Source organism: Podarcis erhardii (genome assembly GCF_964252035.2).
Source record: "Podarcis erhardii genome assembly, chromosome: 8".
Classification (NCBI taxonomy): domain Eukaryota; kingdom Metazoa; phylum Chordata; class Lepidosauria; order Squamata; family Lacertidae; genus Podarcis; species Podarcis erhardii.
Genome location: NC_138499.1, coordinates 59,488,299 through 59,506,478, shown reverse-complemented (window position 1 = coordinate 59,506,478; position 18,180 = coordinate 59,488,299). Strand labels below are relative to the sequence as shown.

Below are 18,180 nucleotides of genomic sequence, written 5' to 3'. Positions count from 1 at the left end.
AATGTTCTGGGCAGAGAGGAAGTTCCCAGGCTAGTGTGCCTTTTCTTCTTTTGTTCCTTAATTACTTGAGAGATATCTTGAGTGATTTCTTGAGTGATATCCTGAGTACCACTTAGGTGGGTCATTAGGTGTGGATTAGTTGCTAAAGTCTTTGTGTCTTGACCTCTTGAACTTTGTGAAGAGTTTTCATGAGAAGATGGCTGTACTGTACTTAGTTGTGCTCTGGCTTGGCTTCGTGTATAGGGGCGAGCTGTGGTTTTGTGGCTTGTGTCAGCCAGATCTGTGTAGGGATTGCAGGGGGGTGCAGCATCCGGAGGTGCCACCATGGATTGGCTACTGGATGGTGTCTGTAATTCATCTGTGGAGAGGGTCTGGGTTTGGGTCTGGTGTGGTTGATTGGTGTTGGCGTTCTGTGTGCCTCTGGATCTGGTGTCAGTTTTTGTGGGGAGGGCTAATTTCCAGATGTCTGGCAAGCGGGATGTGTCGTCACGCTTGTTCATGTTGTGAGGGTGTTTCTCTATCTCGATGGCTTCCATGATTATTCTCTTGTGGTGATGTTCCGTGTTAAAGAGCAATTTGGAATCTGCAAAATTAATTTCGTGTCCTGTTTCTTTCATGTGTTGGAAAAGAGAGGAAGAAAAAACTTCCCGCTTGCCAGACATCTGGAAATTAGCCCGCTTGCCAGACATCTGGAAATTAGCCCTCCCCACAAAAACTGACACCAGATCCAGAGGCACACAGAACGCCAACACCAATCAACCACACCAGACCCAAACCCAGACCCTCTCCACAGATGAATTACAGACACCATCCAGTAGCCAATCCATGGTGGCACCTCCGGATGCTGCACCCCCCTGCAATCCCTACACAGATCTGGCTGACACAAGCCACAAAACCACAGCTCGCCCCTATACACGAAGCCAAGCCAGAGCACAACTAAGTACAGTACAGCCATCTTCTCATGAAAACTCTTCACAAAGTTCAAGAGGTCAAGACACAAAGACTTTAGCAACTAATCCACACCTAATGACCCACCTAAGTGGTACTCAGGATATCACTCAAGAAATCACTCAAGATATCTCTCAAGTAATTAAGGAACAAAAGAAGAAAAGGCACACTAGCCTGGGAACTTCCTCTCTGCCCAGAACATTGGAGGCTATACACCACACCCCCTCTACAGTATTTATAGGAACTCAAACACTGAGATCCTGCTCTGTTCCAGTAACAAGAAGCCGAAAGCACCAGCCTGAAGATGACGAGTGAGACCTCGTCGAAACGTCGCCTAGACACCCCAACTTTTACACGGGAAGACACCCGAGGACACCAAAACCTGCATATATATATATATATATATATATTTTCCCTTGGGATGTTGTCACTTCCCTGTATGCTACTTACAAACTGCAACAGCAGGAATCTTCATGTAATGAAACTAGGTAATTTTAATAGCAATTTACTAGCTTTAATATATTCAAAGAACAAACCCTAAAATAACACTAACATTTGTTTAACGTGTTAAAATATATTCAGGATAAAATATATAATTACAAAGAAATTGGTATCGCCAAGCCAAACAGTGTTTAAGATTTTTTAAATTAATTGTACTATTTATCAACAGCTACAAACCAAACTAAAGATTCAGCCTATTACAAAAAGGAGCAAGAGAGCTACATCAAGGGATGTGGCAAAATTTACCAGTAAATGAACTGCACATGGATTTATAGGCCAAATGTTTTGCAAGAAACCATCAACCTAACTTATGAAACATCAGTTGAGCTATGTCTATTTACCATTAACATATCTGACCCAATACCAGAATATGCCTGTTTTCTCATGACCTGCAAACTAAGCCAATGAGATGAGAACACAATTTTGATGACGATTAATTTTTAAGTAATTTTATTTTCTCCTATAAGTGTTATTAAACCATAACATTGTGATTGGTTAAATGTTTAAAGCAATGCACTTTCAGAATCAAAGATAAATTCTTTATAGAAATTTTGCCTGATTGATCCGTCTATCCCTCATAGCTAGCCTGCTGGAGAGATCTGTGACCGAAGTGAATCTGGCCTGCACATAGCAACAGAATTATGCCGGACACATTTTGGGTGGGATAATTAAGCACATTTACTTAGAAATAAGGGACGTGGATGGCGCTGTGGGTTAAACCACAGAGCCTAGGGCTTGCCAATCAGAAGGTTGGCGGTTCAAATCCCCACAACGGGGTGAGCTCCCGTTGCAAGGGTCCCTGCTCCTGCCAACCTAGCAGTTTGAAAGCAACTCAAAGTGCAAGTAGATAAATAGGTACCGCTCCAGCAGGAAGGTAAACGGCGTTTCCGTGCGCTGCTCTGGTTCGCCAGAAGCGGCTTAGTCATGCTGGCCACATGACCCGGAAGTTGTACGCCGGCTCCCTCGGCCAATAAAGCGAGATGAGCGTCGTAACCCAGAGTCATCCGCGACTGGACATAATGGTTAGGGGTCCCTTTACCTTTACATTTACTTAGAAATAAGTGAAGTCAATGGGGTTTTCAGCCATATCAATGCACATTGGGTAGGGCTGTTAACGCATGCTGACACAGTGCAAGGTAACTATTTGGTATTATTGAAACTATTAAAAGAAGTATTTCATCTTGTGGTCACATTCTGTCACCCCATCCAGCTATCAGTTCCTGACATGGAAACTCTTGATCAGCACATAACATTCACCCACCTGCAGTAGCTTTCAATGGAAGAGAGGACATCTGCACATACATACCTTTGAATGAGTGTAACTGCCCATATGCACAAGAGCCCATCTACATAGCAGAAATAAATTTCCATCCTGTTGTGATTCCCGCCGCCCCCCTCCATATCACAAAGTGAAACTCTGTCTTATACCCCTAAATTAGATCCTGGAAATACACCACACTCATGTACATAAGAGATTTATTCAGCTATAAAAAAATACTACAGACTCTCCATTTTAAAGTCGCAAAAATATTCTTCAACTCTTCTAAACAAACATGGGTACACATTAGGCCTAGTTCAATAGTCAACATTCTGCAATAGCAGTATTTATTCCATTAACACCTATGTTTCCCCTTAGAATTCACAATGGAGAAAGACCAAATCTGGGGACTATAATTCAATCTTCCTCTTAATTATTCATTTAATTATCTAAGTTCTGGTATACCACATTATCATGCCAGCGTTCAGTGGGTGGAACTCCACCATATTGTCACATTATAAATTAATAAAGCACACACAGAGACACACAAAATTGCTTTGCACTCCAAATAGTAAATCCTTCATTTTCTGCTAACCTATGTCCTTCAAAATATGTCTATGCTACTGCTGCATAGTCATTGGTTTGTTCGTTTTTTTCACTCTCCTGTGGGCTGGTGATGGTGACTCTTGGAGCTGAGGTTTTCTCATAATTGGAATCATCCTAGACAGAGAGAAGGGGGGGGCATATTTTAACTTGTCATATGGCAGAGATTTTTCTTTTGTATGTGTTGATGTGATCAAGCAGAGCCTGCAATGACCAAGACCCATCAAGCCAAGTGCAGATCCATAACCATGTGAGATGGTTGGAAACTCTCCTTCTTTTGCTGTTCCAGAAGGCAGAAAAGCTCTGAAGGTTTATCAAACCCCTTGTAGGCCACCACCAAGAGCTGGCTGGTGAACTATGTTTGGCTTGATGGGCCACAAGATATTCAGTTGAGCGATAAGGCAACTAGCCTATAATGTGCTTGAATAAAAACAACAACAACAACAACAACAACAACAACAACTGAATTCTTCATGTATGAAACAAGTAGTTTTAGAAACCATTAAATGATGACAAATGAGTAAACCAGCATCCTAGCTTCTTTAATGTGCAAGAAAAAAAAGTGAAGAGGACAACTGGGTAACAAAAAAATAGCAGCATGATTATACAAGCTAATTCACCCCAGCCTAACTTTTTATTTAAGCAATGGAAGTGGCTTGAGTTTTTTCTTGCTTTAGGTACAATTTTTAAAGAGCACAAGTTACTCTCCAATTCTGGGAAATTTCATGGTGGCAGCTTGTGGCGCCTGAAACCAGGTTTTCGAGTGTAGACAAAGTATGTGGTTTCCAGATGTGCAGTTCACTGGCTTACACCATTAAAGTGATCGTGAACTTGGCTTGTCACATCAGCTATGATACTACAAAAACACGGCAGTCAGTTTTCCAAGTAACCTCTGAAAACGAGGTCAGAGTGCACAGAAGACTGGTGACCGGAAAACATAAGGGTTGCAACATTATCACAATATTAGTGTCGATGCAACATGTGAACGCTTTACCACTGGGATCACCCAGTATGAGATTATATACCGTCCTCATATAAAAGGTTGCAAAAAGGCAAGAAGAGCTGCTCCAAAGCTGAAAATCCAGCTGTGGAGTATGCTGGCTGCAAACAAACCTATTGTTAGAGCAGAAAAAATGGAAGCAGTAGCACATCGAAAGAGCAAAGACATGTTACCTGTTTTTGATCATCAGTACCTTCTTTTGTTTCTTCTTCATGACGATTGTGATCCATCTGTTCACCGTTTTCCTCATTTGTTCCCCCATGCGCATGACTGCTAGGCTCATCTTGGTCAAGGTTCTGCCCTTGCTGCTCATCATCATAATGGCCATTCAGATTCTCTTCTGTTCCATTGATGGCCTCCCCTGTCTCTCCACCCTGATCTGCCTCCCCGTTCATAGCTGAATAGTCTTCTTGATGCCGAGCTTGATGTTCTGGTGCCATGGTCTCTTCCTCATCCACAGTTTCCGCTGGCCGCTAGTAAACCCAAAAACCCAAATTGCGTTATGCTCAGCTCTTTTGATTAATATATAAAGAACATATATGAGGTTCACAGACAAGCCAGGGTAAAGCTACATTAAAGAGAGTAACGGCTCTGAACTGTGATACAGCACAAGCATCTCTACAATTACAGCACAATGCTGTTTCAACAATCTCATTCTGGTATAAGGGAGGTAGGCCTCTGAAAACCAGATACTGGTGACAAACTACAGGGGAGTCTTGTGAGCTTCCCAGCTGCAACTAACTGTTGGGTCCAAAATGCTGGATTAGGTTGATCTTTGGTCCAGTCCAGAAGGTATCTATCTTCTTATACCCTGAAACAACAAATCTGTTGCACAAACCACATGGGAAGCTCCTTTGAAATTAAAGGGAGGCTAAAAAGCATCACATGATATCAGCATGGATAATGCCATAAAAAGCAATAAGGTCAAATATCCAGCTGAGCAGGCAATCCCTTGGATATTAAGTAGTTCCTTATATCCTGACCAAGATTATTCCAATTTACCGGTAATAATTTTAGACAGCACAATCATGCCTTGACAGAACACACGGGACCTAGCTGAACCTCTTTTATAACCACCCAGTAATTCAACCAAGCAGCCAGCCTGTTTTTGTATTTGTGCTGTTTTCTGGATTTTTGCCTCTATTCTCAAGCAACCCAATTTTTCAGATTCCGAAAATCAGCTCAGATAAGCCCATCTATAACAGAATGCAGGTAAAATCACAGTCTGAAAGTAACTCCACTGCAAAACTTGGGAAAGCACTGTTTGAATAAAAAGTACTTTTTAAAAGCATCTTTTGAAAAGTAACTAGGCATTGACTACGGATGTTACCTATTGCCGTTCAGACAAAAGAGAAAAAACAAGATCCTAACAGGCACACACAGCAAGGCGTAAACACAACTTCAGAGAGCACTTAGGCTTGAAGAAATGAGCAATGCTTAAATACCATCGCCATTTCCCAGTGAACAATGATTTGTTATATATCCCAAATGCTTTACAAAGCAAAGCAAAACTCAAAACATTTTGTTCCCGAACCAGCTAGGGTTGCTAAGTGACAATGGAGCACCTGTTTACAAAATTTAAACATTTGAAAAAGGGAAAGAAATCGTTGCTTCTGGGCTGGATACATAAGGCAGCTGGCAATTTTAATAAATAAATAAATAAATTATTTTGAAATGTGGTAATATCTGAGTGCAGGACACGGGTGGCGCTGTGGGTTAAACCACAGAGCCTAGGACTTGCCGATCAGAAAGTCAGCGGTTTGAATCCCCATGACGGGGTGAGCTCCCATTGCTCAGTTGGCTCCCATTGCCAACCTAGCAGTTCGAAAGCACATCAAAGTGCAAGTAGATAAATAGGTACCGCTCCAGTGGGAAGGTAAACGGCGTTTCCGTGTGCTGCTCTGCTTCGCCAGAAGTGGCTTAGTCATGCTGGCCGGCTCCCTCAGCCAATAAAGCGAGATGAGCGCCGCAACCCCAGAGTCGGCCACGACTGGACCTAATGGTCAGGGATCCCTTTACCTTTTTAATATCTGAGTGCCAACATAAGCATGAATCTTTAAGATACAAGTCAGATTTCAAAGGTCTCAATGGGCTGAGTCCAAAGACGTTGCGGCAAAGCAGAACAAATTCCACTAATGCAAGAGAACTTCCCCTCGCTCTCCTACCTTCCCATGTGCCCCCTGCATCCCCTCAATCCTCTGCAAGGAACTACCAGTTAGCAGTAGGGCCAGCTCTTTTGTTCTACAATTTTGTACCTCTCCTTAAGTGGCCCCACTCTGAATCAGGCCAGCCAAGACCAGCATTATTGGGGTACCATCAGTCCCACTCCTCCCTGGGCAGCATCCAGCCCACCTTTCATCTAGACAGTGTTATAAATGAACAGAAAACAAGTCTATTGGTTACTTTACTTTATACCATTTACAGTGGTGCCTTGGTTTTTGAACATCTCCATTGACAATGCTTCGGTTTTCGAACATGCCTCGGAAATCAAACATGCCATGCGGCTTCCATATTGAATTTTCCGTATTGAGTTTTCGGTTTTCGAACGTTTCAGAACTCGAACAAAATGGATTACATTTGAAAACCAAGGTACCACTGTAGTTACTATGGAGGACTTCCTAGCATCAGAAAGTACTTTATATGCTTGAGTACTTTCCATCAGAAAGTACTTTATATGCTTGAACAACAAGTGCCTTTCTTATCTGGTGTCACTTGAGAACAAACGTTTCTTTCCTGATTGCGAAACTCAGTTAGGATTTTGAACCAGAGACCTGCCAAACATGGGTAAGAAAGCCATTAAAAGGCATTAAACATGAATGTTTTACATTTGCACAAGGATCCAGAGGATAGGGTTCACTCGTGATACTGTGACTAAAAACAAAAGCACTTCCATCAAGGGGTATTTCTCAGATGCCAGTTTCAAAACTTGAATCAATGTAGACATCTGTTTTTCCTCTAGAAGGAAGACTAGCCTGGTGTCCTTGGAGGCTTCAAGTAGAGGTTGAATGGCCAACTGTCATGTATGATCTAGTTGAGATTCCTGCACTGCAGGGAGATGGACTAGATGCCCCTTCCAATTCTATATGTCTATTATTCCTCTGGCCCTGTTGCTGCCACCACACCAATTTCCCTCTGATTTACTGCTACCATTGACACCACCACCACTTTTTCTAGCCTAACAAAGATGATACAGATTCACAGCAGCTGCATGTATACACACACAAACAAACAAACACACAAACACACAAACACCAGGTTTGAAACACGTTGATAAACCATAATGAAAAGCCGCCATGAAATTCAAAAGCTCCAAACCTATTAACATCTCCAAGATTCCCATGCTGTCCTCACTGGTCCAATGCAACATCAGTAAAACAATCATAAAGAGGCCAACAATAATAGCTCTTCTTTTATTACATTCCATGCACTCTAGAGACCTATTCCACAAATGGTGTTGCTGCCCTAAACAAATGACTATGGGGTTTAACTAATGATAGTTTCAGGCTCCTATGATTTTCATCATTATATTGCTTCATGCTTGTAATCTGGCAGAGGATTACATCATTCTCCATTACAAAGATTGAAAGATACCCATCCTGAACGTGACAGCATTTATCCTGTTATTCATTCTATTGACTTCACACACATAGTTCAATTCCTTACAGATTTTGATATTTTGATAGGGGATGGTTTATTTGAAACTTGAGTGCCATAATACTATTTGTATTCAGAACAGTTCAAATGCAAAACAGGAACATTTTGCATAAATCTAATGCTGGTTTGCACTTTTTGCAGTTAATTTTATACCCATCCATGTGGCTGGTATGAAAGTTCTAGTACTCAATAGCTAAGCTTTTGCTTTAACACTACATTGCTGCAATATTCAATGACCATTATTGAATAAGGTTCTAAAAAGGTTACAGAAACCAGAAAACGGAACTTAGGTATTCCAATGCCAGCCATATTCAAAGGTCTGTGTTCCTTCACTAATGGAAGTCTTAGTACATTAGCCAATGAAACAGTTTACCAATAACAGAAAAAGGATGGTTATGACAGCAGTAGAAAACCACAAGAGAAATGAGCCACAACTTTACTGCAAACTTATTTTCATTATGAGTCCCTTGTTCAAAGCTTGCAGCTTACCTGGTCAAGTGGGACCTCAGTTTGAGTGTCTTCATCTTCCTGGACTTCCACAGCCCCCCTCATTTCCGATCGCTTTTTGCCAGCCTTGTAAACTCCTTCCTCCTCTGAAATTGGAAAGAAGCAGAGTCCAACTGTGACACTGTGTGGCAACGTTAGTGAATTGCACCCAAGGACAGCCTGGAAAAGGTTTCTCGTTCTTCACAGGTGTTTACTCTTACAGATTTAAGACATGCACCCATCGGTTTTGCTTTGGCTTTATAAGAGCACCAGCATTCTTACATGGAAAGAGAACAAAAATAACCACTGGAAGGAATTCAGTGTTGTGCTCTCCTAATTGTTCCATCAGCATAAGCATTATTGCTTGCCGGATGGAACAATTCCCTCCTCTCTTCCCCCCACCCCCATGCACTGTTCTGAGAGTTCTCCTGACCCTCTGGAGAAGATTTGGGGGTGCCACAGGGGCACACAGAAGAGGAGGAGAGAAAGCCCTGTTGTGCTAGTGGGAGCCTTTACATGAGCCTTCCATGAGCTTTCCACTAGCACGCTGGGTTAGTTGAATCTGGGCTTCAGGCTAATGCTTTGTCAAAAGTTGCACTAGCTCAATTCTGAGCTTTAAAGCAACTAAATATCAAACACGCTTATAAAGGAAAACATAGCACACACGTTTCACAAAACAGATGTTAACAAAACCCTCAGGTTGATTTTTTAACAACAAAGCTTTACCCATTAGATTTCTTTCAGCACGGATAACAACTGGTACTTTGCTACATCCACCGTGGTTTAAGACAGTTATAAGGAAAATCTGCCAAGAACTACTCAAAAATCAATTTCATTTATTTCAAGTGAAAAGAAATTGTATGTTATTATTACATATTTTTATAGATTCAAATAATTATTAAATCACAGAAATGGGATAACTATAATATATATGAAGGAAGGCTAAGAAGACAAATATCACATAGCATTCTCTGTTTCATGCATTTCCGCCTTTTGAATTAAATATTCCTGAATGTTTTAAACATGCAGACAAAGACAACATGCAAATAGAAGAGTAACTTTATATACTGCCTCACTCTATCCTGTGGGGAGAAATCAGATGGCTGTATTAATCACCTGCTACAAAACACAAGGCAGTAGCCTAGACAAGGGATAGTCAATGCATAGTGAGAATTTTGATAGCTAGTTACTGGAAAGGAAAAAACATTCCAACAAAAAGAGAATGGTTGGGAAAACTCTGCGAGTACCTGGAGTTAGCCAGATTGATGGATTTAATAAGGAGAAAACCTAAGATTATGGTCAAGAAACAGTGGGATTGTCTAAATGAATATTTACAAAACCAGGGCTCAGTTACCAAAATTTGTGAAAAATATAAAGAATGTAAAGTGAAAAATCAAGGAAAACCTATAGGAAGGATATGAAGAACAGAGGTTATGGCGACTGAAGTATAAAAGACATGTAGCGTAAACGTGGAAGTCTTTTTAAAACATTTTAATTAAGGTTGATATCTTGCAAGATGGAAATATATAGCCGTATGCAAGCATAGATCTAGAACTGTTGTTTATGGCAAACACTTTTCTATTTTCCAAATTTCTATTTTAAAATCTTTCCTTCTTCTTTATTCTTTTACTCCTTTTTTCTTAATTTGTTTATTCTTTTTCCCCTCCCTCTCTTTCTTTCTGAATATTGCTTTATAGATGTATAAATAATTATGTTTATGTGTATATGTATGAAATTTGTTCTGTATTTCTTTTCTTATTTGATATTCTTTTTTGTAGTCAATAAAATTTAATTAAAAAAGGGGGATAGTCAATGCATAGAAGAGGAGAAAGAGTGGAACTTGGCTGCAGATGTGGAAGCAGCAGCTGCAATTCAGCAAATGGGACTGTCCGGCACCTTTCTGCTAGAGTCCTGTGAGTGCAGAAAGCATGGGAACATGGAAAGAACCATTTGGAAGCTGGTGTGTAGCATAGCTTCCTATGCTAATGTCTGAGGGGGGGAATCTGGACTCCTGCGTCTCTGAAACTACTGAAAGACATTTCTCTGCTTTATCCAGCTCAGTATCTCCATTCCAATTGACAGAACCTCGCTGATACACGTTGATAAACAAGAAAATTACATGACTATATTAAATAGCAAATGAGTTATAAATTCCAACAACTAATAAGAAATCAATATACTTTAAATAATAAAACACAGAAAATTAATGTTTCCTGCATACGTTCCCCTTCTAGGCAGCCCTAACAATAAAAAAAATTCTTGCAGCACAAATGGTAGTATTATGCATAGCCATTTAATACATTTCAAATTTGAAACTGATTGAAGTTCAGCATTAGGGAGAAAATAATCATGGTAATAACAGTCTGCCCTGAATATTTTATGGAAATCAGGGGCATTTACAGAGCTGTAAGCTCTGTATCTAAGTTAATGTAACTACAAAAAAATATTTAATGTCATTTACCAGAAGCTGCCTCATAAAGCAAAAAAACAAAACAAACCCATAATAAACGCATTGTTCATTACATCCAACAAATACCCAAAAAGGGATGAAGAGGATACAAGCTTGTTTTCTAATCTTCACCCAAACAAAACACCAAAAAACTGGCATTGTTGCAGGAATCCATTTTAAAATGTCTCAAGAGAATTATAAATCTCTCAGGGGAAGGGAACATTTTTGTGTACAAAACAGAGGCCTCTGCTATGTTCTCTCACAGAAAACAGGAGGAAGAGACATATTTTAAGGGGCAACATAACAGAAATGAAATAAAAATTGATGACAAGGAAGCCGAACCATTTTCAAAATCCGTTTCCTGATAACAATGAGCTCATTCCGTTCTGCCATAGGCATGGCACTCACACACCGAATCAGTAACAATCAAGCCCTATGTACATTTACTCAGAAATAAGTTCCATGGAGTTTAATGAGTCTTAACAGCCAAGAGCAGAGACAGGAAGTTATGTTGCTGTTGTTATATAAAAGTGTGAATTATTGCCGAACTGGTAATCTGGAACTTGAGCTGGTATAGAAGATACATGGCATAGCTGAGTTGGCATAGGCAAGCCTGGTATAAATGAGACATGGCCTCTCTGCTTATATGTTATGAAGGATTAGAGAAATTGAGTAATCCTAAAGGGACAGGCTAGAGGCAAGCCAGAACCGTACCACAGGTATTATTAATTCTTTAACATGCACACCAACAACCATGGCAGTGTTATTCTTCATAGATTCAATATGTCATGTTTATATGTTGAGTTCACTTTTATAAGAATAGCTGGGAAACACCGCCTTGTGATAATGTTTTCCTGGAAAATAAATTACTATGCACCATAAACCAGAGGGCCCAAAGGTATGGCTGTTTGACTGTGCTGTTAGCCTATCGTCATTCTGCTTGTAGCAACGGTAATGATCCCAAACTATTAGGTTGCAAAGAATACATCTTATGAAGCAGAACTCCATTCTCTGTTTCAGAGAGATGGAACAGCACAGCAAAAATTGTTGACAACAACAGTAAGATAATGGAAACCAGAGATAATGGAAAAGGTCTTCATAACATGAGAAAATGGTTCCAGTAAGGGTCAAAGACTCCAAAACTGTAACATACAGAGGTGCTACCATAATGTGGTTTTCATAATATACCACCTATGTTCCATAACATTATGAAACTTTATGTAATTCACATAATGACTTGAACCAGCCTGTCCATTCTTTTGCTGCCACCTTCTAGAAAAAGCAGGTCGTTCTGTTTAAAGGCTTCTCAAACCTCCATTCAGAGGCTGTAATATATATTGCAAGCCAGGACCAAATGGGTGGAGGCAATTTTTGCTCTTTCTTCTCACACCTAATGAGAATATCCATTTGCAAGTATTTCTCATTAATGCATGCATGCTCCACATAGATAGATGTCAACTGTTGAAAATTACTGCCAAAATTCCTCTAAATACTAATGCATTACTATTCGTCTTTCAGAAGAATACCTATCAACTTCTCAGCATGAAGAATACATAGAGACATTAAAACCTCAATTTGTATAGCAAACCAAGCCAAAATGATATTCCAGGTAACTATTACCTTGCAGGTAGTAAAACCCTCATTTCAAAGGAGGGTTCAAGGGAGGGGAATAGTTTCAGCCCCAAACTAGTCACAACTTGTTACACATCCTTCTCAGAAAAATAAAAGGGACATTTTATCACCTGCTGCATAACCTCTCCAATTAAAGTTATTTAATTTTTCCTTTAAAAAAACAAAAGACACAGCTAGCACACAATATTTAAAAACTGGATGCAGGGATTAACCTGCCCTGCTTAAAACAGTAAGACTCTTTGAAATACAAGAAAGGACTCTATCATATGAGAAATACAATAGTGGGGGTTTTTTTCTCTATAGAAAGTCACAATAATGTTTTAGAAACAGAGAACTGATTATTACAGAACCACAGATGGGCCATTTGGCAGAAAAGTCACAATAAGGCATAGGTTGTTAGATAACATTTGATATATTGTCTCCACATTTGCAGAGATGTATGAAAGAGATCTGTTTTTCAGTGGCTCTCAATCTTTCCAGAGGATACCTCTCAGAAGATGGTGCTGGGAAACTGCTGTTCCACTAGCGGCTACTGGGGAACAGGGTTCCACAAAGACCAATCTTAGGTTATCTACCCATATGAATCTGCCTAAGCCTTAAGATGAGTACCGATCTTGATTGGCAGGCATATAGATAGGCAGATCTATATGTAAACACTATGAGAAATTATCTAGAGGCTTGGGGTGCTGGTGTGTCATTTAGTTTGCTTATGATACTCAGATCTACCTCTTGTTTCTATCTTCTGATCTTAGGGAAGTACAAGCACTCATGTCCTGAATCAATGTTTAGAATCAGTCATGGCTTGGTGAACAAACTGAAACTTAAATCCAGGCATGACTACAGTGCTCTGGTCCTCAGTGGGGTTGCACTGCTGGTGAAAAACAAAATACACGTCTGGTAGTGCTCCTGGAGCAGGCATTGTCCCTGGATGACCTGACAATGGCCAGGAGTACATTTTACCAGGTATGTGTCACTCTACAACTGCACTGGTACCTAGAGAAATCAGACACACATCCAAACAGTGTTAGGGAAAGAATTAACTAACAGTCTAGTTGACTTCTGCATGTGAAATGTGGGAGGACACCTTGCCCTTGGCCTCAGCAGTAAAACATATGAGGGTTGTTATTTGGTTAATTTTGGCATTCTGGTTCAGTTTAAGTTGCTTAATCATTTGGTTGGTGTAGCCATTTGTTCTGCAATGCTTGAGTAGCAGTCATAGCTCAGTGACAGGGCAAATTCTTTACATGAAGAAGACCCCAGGTTTCAAACTCCTGGAAGAGGGGTATAATATTTTCCTTGGAAGTCTACAAAGGAAATTTGGAGGCTCGTTCTACCTGCTGAAAGGGTTGAACAACAATGGGCCCACAATCCTGGACTGTTCTTATGAACAAATCAGTACGGGTCTGGATTAGAGGACAAAGTTTGATTTAGTGATCACACTGAGGCATCTCTTGTAGAGGTGATGGAATACCTTTGGCACAGCCAAGGAAAACTGAAACTGTACGGCTGGCTCCACATTTGACTCTGGGTCAGGGTTAAAGCAGATGACTTTAAGGAGTAAGGCAGCAATTGACACCTTTCCTTCCTGGAAATTGTGGTCTCACAGGAAGGTTAGGAATAGCTAAGGTTAGTGGATAGCTAAGGTTGACTGTTAATCACTTTTGCATATCTTCAAAAGTCATGGTCAAGCCTACTCCAGTATTTTGTCCCTTGTCTCCATTCTGGATAGCAGGACAAGGGACAAGTTACATATTAAAAAGAAGTTTTAATTAAAGAGGCTCAGTGGTAAACCAGCGCACATATTTCAACTTCAGAAAAATGGTTCAAAGGAATGCAGGATTCAGTTAATTTAAAACTTCTCCACATCATTATACTTAACACTTCCCAGCTAAATTCATCAGGTGCCTACATGATTAATTTTGAAGCACCAATTAATTTATGTTCACTCAAGTTGTTGCTGGCATTTAATTAGAGTTTAGCTTTCATGTTCTTTATCTCGGTTGTTGTTGGCTGCTGAATTTGCTTTTGCTTTTTAGCTCAGGGGGTTGGGGGTTATTATTGTAGTAGATTATTTCATTGTTTCATGTGAGCTGCCTTGGAGGCTTAGATGTGGTGTAAAGCCAGGGGATTAAAATCTTAAAAGATTTTTTTATTCCTACCATGAATTTGCCAATCTCCCACATTGCTCCTCCCTAGTAATGTGTGGCAAAAACAAACCATGACCTCTGTTTTAGTATTACATCTAAACCAGGGACTGAGATTTGTTTCACGCAAAAGAAAACACCATCTGTAAGACAAGAACAATCCTTACCTTACTGACCGCAGTTTGCTTGAACCAAAAAACAAACCCCAATATCCCTGGTTCAGAAGCAACTGTGGTTTGTTTCTTAGTAAACCATTAATTGGGGTTTACTGTGATGTGTGAACTGGGCCATAGGAATTCTTTATGTGCACAGTAGGAATGGGGAATCTGTGGCCCTCCAGGTGTTGCTGGACTACAATTCCCATAATCCCTGAGGCATTGGCCATACTGGCTGGGGCTGATGGGAGTTGGAGTCCAACAACATCTAGAAGACCACATGTTCCTCATCCCTGGTGTTCAGGACTGCAGGGCCTGTGCTAACTTATGGAATGTTCAGAAGTAGCAGAAACACTCATGGCTCAAGAATATATACAAATGCCTATTAATTCAGCTTCAGGACAATGCTTATAACATTTTGGCAAAAAACAGTCCCTCAACACTTCTGAACTGCTGCCCTGATGAAGGCCCAATAAACACCATAGTCTCTGCATCAATTGACAAATTAGGATTCTTCATTGTTCTCTTTCCTGTGTTAAGTGTATAATAACAGAACTAGGATTGCAGAAGATGGACTGCAAGAAGATCAAACCTATCCATAAGGAAATCAGCCCTGAGTGCTCACTGGAAGGACAGATCCTGAAGCTGAGGCTCCAATACTTTTGCCACCTCATGAGAAGAGAAGACTCCCTGGAAAAGACCCTGATGTTGGGAAAGATTGAGGGCACAAGGAGAAGGGGATGAGATGGTTGGACAGTGTTCTCGAAGCTACTAACATGAGTTTGACCAAACTGCAGGGGCAGTGGAAGACAGGAATGCCTGGTGTGCTCTGGTCTATGGGGTCACGAAGAGTTGGACACAACTAAACAACAACAACAACAACAACAACAACAACAACAACAACAACAACAGAACTAGGTGACTAGGAAAGTGGCATGTGGCCTTCGGAGAAGACAGGATCTTGTCAGCACAAATTAATCTTGGATGCTATGATCTGTATGGGATATGAATTCATTTTACTCAATATATAATCCATCTTTCTTTCTCTTTTGGATAAAATGAACCAAGGCTGGGAATATCCCCTACAGATTCTTAGGGTGTGTGTGTGTGTGTGTGTGTGTGTGTGTATGTGTGTGTAATTTAAGAATCAATGGAAACTGAGTACTTGGGGGGGGTCTATGTAGTTCACACATAGTCTAACAGGCTTCCTCAACCTTGGCCCTCCAGATGTTTTGAGACTACAATTCCCATCATCCCTGACCACTGGTCCTGCTAGCTAGGGATGATGGGAGTTGTAGGCCAAAAACATCTGGAGGGCCAAGGTTGAGGAAGCCTGGTCTAACTCTATTATGTATTTTTTGCCCCTTAAAATAGCTTATTGAGAAACTGGTTTCATTCCGAAGATAAAGCTCACTGAGGATCGATTCTTTCTGCCTTACCCTGCTGTATGTCCATTTGAAAACGGATGTAGGCAGCCCCAGGAATGGAGGTGATACCCACACCTGCACAATGACATTGCCGTGTGCATATACCATATTTTTCGCCCTATAGGACGCACCGGCACATAGGATGCACCTACATTTGGGGGGGGGGAAATAAAGGGGGGGAATTATTATTTTTTCCCCAGGCGCGGGGCTGGGGCGGGGGAAGCCCAAGCTTCCCCCGCCCCCAGCCCCCAGAACGGGAGCCAGAGTGATGCCGAAGCTGCGCGCAGCTTCGGCATCACTCTGGGAGCTTGTGGGGCTGGGGGGATAGCTTCCTGAAGCCTGGAGAGCGAGAGGGGTCAGTGCGCACCGACCCCTCTCGCTCTCCAGGCTTCAGCGAAAGCCTGCATTCGCCCCATAGGACGCACACACATTTCCCCTTCATTTTTGGAGGGGAAAAGTGCGTCCTATAGGGCGAAAAATACGGTACCAGGACTGCAATCACCACTTCCTCCTTCATTTACCTGGGGGATGTGCAGGAAGCAAAAGACGTGAACAGCCTAATCAATGGAAGGGATTTAAAATGCAAAGCAACCCTGTCCTTTCCCAACGGGGTGTATTTCATGGACAGGCTTTCCTGACAGTCTAGGGGGGCATTTAAATATATATATATCTTTAAGTTAAGAGGGTCATGTCTAGAAACAGTAATCTTTAGTAAAATTCATACTCCCTTATGATAAAATACAAGAGTCACAAATAGTAATGGCGGCCAAACTTTAAGATTTAGCCACTGTTCTTGTTACTCCTTAAAATAGGGTCTTCAGGTACTTACCATTTTCTGGGGGAACATGAGATCTGGTCACTGCTTTTACATTTTCTTTTGATTTAGCAGGTTTTTTAATATCTTGATTCTGTACATGCTTTTCCTTTCTCTTTGGAGGTTGAGGAGAGGACACTTTTTCTTCTGTGTCAGTAGATTTGGACTGGTGGTTCCATCACAAAAAGGAGAAGGAGACTATTTAATTTGTGAAAACTTAAAACAGAACTTTACACAGGCTACAATCATATATATCAGGAATGCCCAACAGGCTGATCACGATCTACTGGTCCGTGGTCCCCGCCCCCCCCCCCCAAAAAAAGCTCAACAACCTCAACAACTTTGGTAGATCACTGTCAGTTTTTTATAGTGGGAATAGATCACAGTCTCTTGAAAGTTGGACATGCCTGATATATACACACCTATGGACCTGGCGCTGTGGGTTAAACCACTGATCCTAGGACTTGCCGATCAGAAGGTCAGCGGTCTGAATCCCCACGACAGGGTGAGCTCTCATTGCTCAGTCCCTGCTCCTGCCAACCTAGCAGTTCAAAAGCACGTCAAAGTGCAAGTAGATTAATAGGTACCGCTCTGGCGGGAAGGTAAACGGCATTCCTGTGCGCTGCTCTGGTTTGCCAGAAGCGGTTTCATCATGCTGGCCACATGACCCGGAAGCTGTATGCCGGCTCTCTCAGCCAATAAAGCGAGATGAGCACCGCAACCCCAGAGTCAGTCACGACTGGACCTAATAGTCAGGGGTGCCTTTACCTATGGACCTGAAAGTAAACCCCCATCAATTTCAATGGGGCTTACTTTTAACAAGACATTAACAGGATTGCACTGCAAGCATCCTTTTCAAGTGCACACATACAAAATCAGTTTTATTATCAATATTCCCAAACTGGAATCTTGCTAAGAGCATGCTTTGGATCTAAGGTTGGAAAGTAATATATTTGATGACAGAGGGATTATTTCATACAATTTTGCTGGTTACAAACATGCAAAGGAAATAAGAAGCTCAAGTCTCTTAAACTTCTTCTCTTTGTACTTTTCTTTTGTATCCAAAGAATGCTTGTGACATCTTATCTGATAGAGTTAAACAAGCTGCT

General features: G+C 41.1%; 1 protein-coding gene across 4 annotated transcripts in view; it reads right to left on the bottom strand.

The window, feature by feature from the left end:
- Window positions 1-2,908: 2,908 nt before the first annotated feature.
- The window catches only part of DCDC2 (doublecortin domain containing 2), a 45,659-nt gene continuing 30,387 nt past the window's right edge, over window positions 2,909-18,180 (bottom strand). For all 4 annotated transcript variants that reach the window (XM_081873432.1, XM_081873433.1, XM_081873434.1 and 1 more), the window contains 4 exons: window positions 17,087-17,237; window positions 8,454-8,557; window positions 4,484-4,783; window positions 2,909-3,427 (listed from right to left, as the gene is read on the bottom strand). In XM_081873432.1, coding sequence (XP_081729558.1) covers window positions 3,323-3,427; window positions 4,484-4,783; window positions 8,454-8,557; window positions 17,087-17,237 — 660 coding nt within the window. In that variant the 3' untranslated portion in view covers window positions 2,909-3,322. The remainder of the gene's footprint in view (window positions 3,428-4,483; window positions 4,784-8,453; window positions 8,558-17,086; window positions 17,238-18,180) is intronic.